General features: G+C 33.5%; 1 protein-coding gene across 1 annotated transcript; it reads right to left on the minus strand.

The window, feature by feature from the left end:
- Positions 1-5,882: 5,882 nt before the first annotated feature.
- LOC108731764 (uncharacterized) lies at positions 5,883-6,442 on the minus strand (the record flags this gene model as incomplete). Its single annotated transcript, XM_018462270.1, has 1 exon — positions 5,883-6,442. A coding segment is annotated over one exon (560 nt), but the record flags the coding sequence as incomplete, so codon positions are not given.
- Between the last annotated feature and the right edge of the window lie 368 nt (positions 6,443-6,810).

Here is a 6,810-nt window from a genome sequence, read left to right on the forward strand (position 1 = left end):
ATACTGTTAATGATAAAATCAATCAGTCATCATATCCTCACATTACATATATCCAAGAAACATTTAAGACATCCCTATGTCTTAAGGAAGTTCAATGGACAAAATGTGTTGAATGGTTATGATGATAATGTTACGTCCAAGCTCTCGGAAGGTTTGATTGAAGGAGATAAGGAGGGAAATGAGAGGGTGTGGAAGGACGCTTAGACTCAGTCTCTCAAATATGCGCTCAGAGGCGAACACCCGAGAGTCGAACGTACCTTTTATTGCTCTGGAATATGGATCAGCGTCCCGAAGGGACCCTATGACACCTGTTTCCTTTGCGAACGTCGGTCCTACTTTCGAGTCAAGGAACTTAATCCTTTTTACCCAAGACTGAACCACGTGCGAACTTAAGAAGCTAGTTGGAATACGGGATACGAGAGATTTTAAATAAATATGCCCTATTGGGCAAAGATGTTCATTTTAAAATTAACATAAATTTATTATAAAAACATAATGATAGAGAGAGAAAAAAATGATTATAAATAATATGTAAACTGGCGGTATAAATTATTGCTAAACTTATCTAATGTGTATGTGTGTGTATGTCGCGTTTACAATTACGGACCCGAATGAATAAATAAGTACATAGTGTGGAATGGGGTGAGTGTATTTTTTTGTGTATAGTTTGTGTATAGGCTAGGAGAGGGATGGGATTATAAGGTGCTGGTGAGGAAGGCGGTGTAGGAGCACAAGGGTTGGAGGTGTCTGTAAAGGACTGTGTAAGGAGTGGGATTGCCGGGGATATACAATGTAACTATTTGATCGGCTTCATTGTGAGCCGCGGAATAGAATCGGAACATCCGATCCCATTCTTTAGGGGAAAGACCAATGGGAGATAAAGCCGGAGGAGGGGTTGGGAATTGATCTAGAGAAGGGGGTGGAATTGGTTGTTCGAGAGGGTCAGGGGGAGAGAATCGTTCAGATATGGGAGGAGGAGAATATTGCAGGATATCGAGGAGTATTGGGTCAGGGGCGGAAGGGATGGATAGGCCTAAGGGAGCATTGTCGTCGGGAGGAATAGGGGAGTAAGAAATTTCGGTGTTTATATTTTCTAATGGGGTATCGCAGCTGGGTCGAGTTCGGGTTGGCGGCCCCGCGGACTTCTGGGCACGGTCGGATTGCGACCTCGTGAGCGGGTGGCTCTCGCGGAACCTCTAACGCGCACTACAATAGGAGTTATATTTTTTTGTGTGGACCTAAGAGAAAAAAAAACGGGAAACAGAAGACAAGAAAATTCAAAACTTACTGATAGGTGAACGGTGAACGGATTGAGGTGTTGGTGAGCTGGATCTCCTATGCGGCCGACCAAAGGGCAGAGGGTAGAGGCCCAGTAGCGCAGACGGCTTAAGTCGGTCGGTCGATTTGCTTTTAATTGGCACCGAGAGACCGACACTGACTGATTGATTTTATCATTAACAGTATATTATATTAATAGAACACAATTTGTTTTAAGTGCAATAATTAATAATAACTGGAAAACTTACAATATTTCTGAATTTTTTTGCAAATTAATTTAAAATCTCTAGTAAATATAAAAATGTTTAAAATAATTTTAACATAATTTTAGGCACATACTGGAGGATATGAACCTGTACTACCCCAAAAGGGTGCAACAAATAGTTTTATATTATTTGGCACATCAAACATCCATGATACAAATTGGAGACAAATTCGATGTTGCAACATCAACTGTTTTTAATTGCATTACTACATGGATAAACTGTATTTTAAAATTAGTACATATTTTAATACAGTGGCCTACTATTAATGAAAGAGTCAATATAGAAGAAAAATTTAGAAATATCGCCGGTTTTCCAGGTTTGACTAAATGTTGTATTTAAAACAAATTGTTATGTCTTATTAATAAAAAATAATGTAGTAAATAACCATAAAATATTTAAGGTGTAAAATTGGGGTGATTGATGGTTGCCATATAAATGTTATGGTACCAAGTATTCAGCAAAGATGTTATCAAAATAGATACATGACACATTTAATAATTTTGCAAGGAATATGTACAGCAGATTATCTATTTACTAATGTACATATAGGATATCCTGGATCAGCTAATGATTGCAGAGTATTGAGCAATGCTGTTTGATGAAATTCTTTGTATATGATACATTCCAACCCAAGTCATCATGGCTTTATTCCCCTTCAAAAATTATTATATGAAAACCATTATATCACAAAATTTACTAAATCTAATGATATATGTATCATCTGTATAAAAGATTTGGGTAAAAGTTCCGATTAGGGGACCCACACCAATGACTTTGACCTTGACATATATTGTCAAGGTCATAACCCTGAGTAACCTCCAAGGTTTTAGCCGTCGCTCGTCCTTCGTTAAAAAGTTATTAACAGTTAAAGTTAGTAATTCTTTAACTGCTTTACACAGCTTAGATAACTCTGACCTTCGACTCTCACCTCCCCTCCCCCCTACAAAGAGGCGCCCGACTCTCACCTTCGACTTTCACCCCTCCTCCCCCTACAAAGGGGCGCACGACCCTCACCTTCGAACCTCACCCCACTCCCTCCTATAAAGGGGCGCACGACTCTCACCTTCAATTCTCATCCCCTCTTTCCCCTGCAAAGGGGCGCGCGGCTCTCACCTTCAACTCTCATCTCCTCTCCCCCCTGCAAAGGGGCGCACGGCTCTCACCTTCGTCTCTCACCCCTGCTCCCCCCCCTGCATCGTAATAGTGACCTTTCTATTGCTTAAATGTAAGCAAAATAAACCGAGGAATAAATAGACTTGTACGTGTGAATGTTTGACGAGCGTGGAAGTCGTGCGCCCCTTTGCAGGGGGACGGGGGGGTGAGAGTCGAGGGCGAGAGTCGGTCGCCCCTTTGCAGGGGGGGAGGAAGGTACCAACCTTCCTGGGGTGCGTTCCAAAATCAACCTTGGTCAACCTTGTTGGTTGGAGGTTTGGAGGGGGATATAGTTAACTAAGGTAGCAGTTATTTTGGAACGGTCTTGGATAATGTGGGATGGTAGGGAGAGATTCCGTTCGTAAGTGACCGATTCAAGTGGAGAGCTCAATTTTTCAGCTTTTCACGTGGGAAGCTAGCGATCGGTTTGTGATGAATCCCTTCTAAGAGACGATGTTTTTTAACTTTTTAATTTTGACATTCTTTACTAAACTTAAGAAACAATAATATTTGTTTTGTTTTTTTATAAGAACCTATGATTTTTTAGATTCTCTAGTTTTTTCTCTTTTTGATAATATTTAATTTCTACATAATGTTTCCTATTTAAAAAAATTAATTGGATTTTGTAATTCATATAATATGCTTTTCGTCAAGTTATATTCTATCTTGTAAATTAAATGATTGAACATAATCTCTTGCTTGCTAAGTTAATTTTTATAATTTGTTTTATGATTTATTTCAGTATTCATGGCAGCAAACAAAAGGCAGGTTGTTGCACTAGTAGCTTGTGCTGCAAGTCAATATTTTTTGGAGATTATTAATAGATTAGGAATTGATAGTAATAGCGATAGTGAAAATGATGAGGAATTGGTGCAAGAAGTCATTAATATTGAGGCAAATCCACGAACACGCGGCAAAAAAAGGAAAGCAGTGCGAGTTGAAGGTTTTGTAGAATATACAATACCAAGATTATCTGCAAAACAGTTCAAAGAACATTTCCGAATAAGTACAGCTATCTTTGATAATTTGGAAAATAAAATTGGAAATTTATTATTGAGACAAAAATCAACTGGTCGCTCAACAATTTCTGTTCGTAAACAGTTGCTAGCCACTCTTTGGCTATTAGCTACTCCTAATTCTTATAGGTAAATATTGTTGCTTCAATTTTATTGCATCATTTTAAAATTCTACTATTTATACTTTGTATGCCTATAATCTTTTCGTTATTTCAGATCTTTTGGATCTAAATTCGATTTAGGAAAATCTTCACTTTCTCATTGTATTAAAAGAGTTATTAAAGCATTAAATTCAATATCAGGAGAAATTATATCTTGGCCAACAGGAGATAGTTTATTAAATACAAAAACTAAATTCCAGAGAATTTCAGGATTGTCTAATGTTGTTGGCGCCATAGATGGTACACATATTGAAATTCCTGCACCAGAAGTATGTTTCCTAATTCCTAATAATTTTTTATCTAGTGTGTATAATAATTACAAAAACATTTTTTCATTTTTAGATGGATCCTGAAATATACAATACACGCAAATGCAGATATGCTATTGTTTTGCAAGTAGTATGTGACGCTGACCTACGATTTATTGACTGTTTTACAGGATATCCTGGATCTGTGGGAGATTTAAGAGTATTCAGAAATAGTGATTTATGGCATGCTGTCCACAGAAATATAAACAATTTCTTTCCAGATCAAGAATTTATCATTGGTGATAAAGCATATCCGGTTTTAGGATGGTGTTTGCCTCCATACAGAGACAACGGTCATCTTACAAGGGTAAAGAAATTAAATTGAACTTAGACAACATGTATGGTTAAAAAACAATATTAAGATGTACATGTTGACGTACATGTTGACATATATGTTGTCTGAGAATAAACAGAGAAAAATCTCAAAAATCTTTTAATACATTTGCTAGTTATTGTTTGTTCATTTATCATAATTTTTCTTTGTTTTCAGAAACAGAAGAATTTTAACCAACATATAAGTAAAAGTAGACAATCTATTGAACGAGCTATCTCACTGTTGAAAGGAAGATTCCGTCGTTTAAAATATTTACACATGACTCGAGTTGATCTTATTCCTGAAACTATCTTAGCATGTTGTGTCCTTCATAACATATGTCTTGACGGTGTGGATGATGATATTGAAGACTACATATTAAATAACGAAGTAGTAAATAATGAAATGAATATAGAAGATAATATCGAACAATTAAATGCAGAAGAAAATATGGAGGGTATTCATAAAAGAGATTATATAGCTCAAACATTATCTATGTTAAATTAAAATGGAATGTTATATCAAAATAAATTAAAATATGAGATAGAGAGATTAATAATTGTTTCTTTTACTATTGTAAAATATTTTTAAAAATAAAACATTTTATGCGTAAATCTGTTTTTCCTTTTAATTGTGTGTATTAAATTTTAATTAAAATAAACATGATAAATCAAATTTAAAATTAAAATATTTATTACAAATAAAGTTGTAAAACATAAAATATCACATGGCAAAAAATATTGTTACTTCCTTATTATTTTTTAAGAGCAACTTAAAAACTAATCCATGTTTTATAAAAGTTTATGTTTAATTACAAATAGCATAACATAAACATATAATACAATATAATAATTGTTTTATAAACTGTATTAAAATTAATTAAACTTATCTTTCAAAATCTCTACCATAATTACACATAACAGAATAATACATAATACATAATATGAGAACAAAACAGATTTAAAATATAATCAGTTATATATATAGTTATAAGTTTATAAAGTTAATAAAGAGTAGTTTATTTTAATAAATGTTGCATAAAAAAGTTTCAAACATTACTGAGTGATCATATTAGATATTTTTTAAGAAATGCTTTGGAAAGTAGCTTTATAACTAGTTATAATATTTTAACAGATAAACTAAAAATAAGATAATACTGATAATAGTATCACAGCAATTGACATTAAGCAAAATATAAAACCAAAATAATATTCTTATTAAAGCTTACTTTTAATCCAATAGCAAGCAAGTCTTTTAAAGAAACATTTATTTATGCTTGTTTTCGCTATTGTATAATAGATTAAAGAAAAGATAAAGTATGTTGAACCAAAATTCTAATTAATCTAATACATTGGAAAAGAATGTAAAAAAATTTAAAAACTCAAAATCTAAAGTTTTTCAATTAATTTCTGCATTGCATCACGAAATGTATCTGTTGCATTGTTGATAGCATCTATTTTTTCTTTTTGACGCTGCTCACGTCGATCCTCTTGCTCTTTAGTATACTGAATAAATTTGTCTGTCCACGAAGATAACTGTCGTTCGACCTTACTTTTCTTTGCTTTATGTTGATTACTTTCTGTTATATTATCGTCATCCGAACATGTAGTCGATATATTTTCATCTTTAGCTCTCATATTTGATGAAATTGCAATAGGATTTATGTTTGGTTTATCTCCAAATAAATCATCCATTTCATTATAATACCGATAAGTTTTGGGTGCAGCACCTGTCATTTTATTATGATCTTTAACTCGTAAGTAATTTTTTTTCATATTCGTCCATTTATCTTTTATCTGTTGCCTAGTCAAATTATATCCTTTATCAGTCTTCATTTGCATTTTAATTTTATCCCAAACGACATCATTTTTAATAGAAGTGCTTTGAAAAGCATCTTGATGATCTTTATATAATGTAAATAAGAGCTTCACAGATTTATCATTCCATGCTGAAAAATAAAATAAATAATAAACATTAAAGTAAATCAATCAAATTGAATAAATGCCACATTCGATCTAAGATCGATCTTACTGCTTAATATCTTAGTGTGAATTTATATATAATCTATTAATTGTGTTGTTCAAATATTGGTCTAGTATTACTTATTGATGTATAATAAATCAACCTAACTAAGACTCCTTGTAAATCAAAAAACAATGAAAGAACAAGGGCAGTAGGAGTCAAGCGCGGGAGATGTTGCGCAAATAACACGACTATCGTAGCGTGAAACTTCTTTATTTTACTAAAGCGCTTACATGTTTCGGCTCATTTTTGAGCCTTCTTCAGAGATAACTAATAAATTCACATACATAGAAT

Source organism: Mycetomoellerius zeteki, unplaced genomic scaffold (genome assembly GCF_001594055.1).
Source record: "Mycetomoellerius zeteki isolate Tzet28-1 unplaced genomic scaffold, Tzet1.0 scaffold1356, whole genome shotgun sequence".
Lineage (NCBI taxonomy): Eukaryota > Metazoa > Arthropoda > Insecta > Hymenoptera > Formicidae > Mycetomoellerius > Mycetomoellerius zeteki.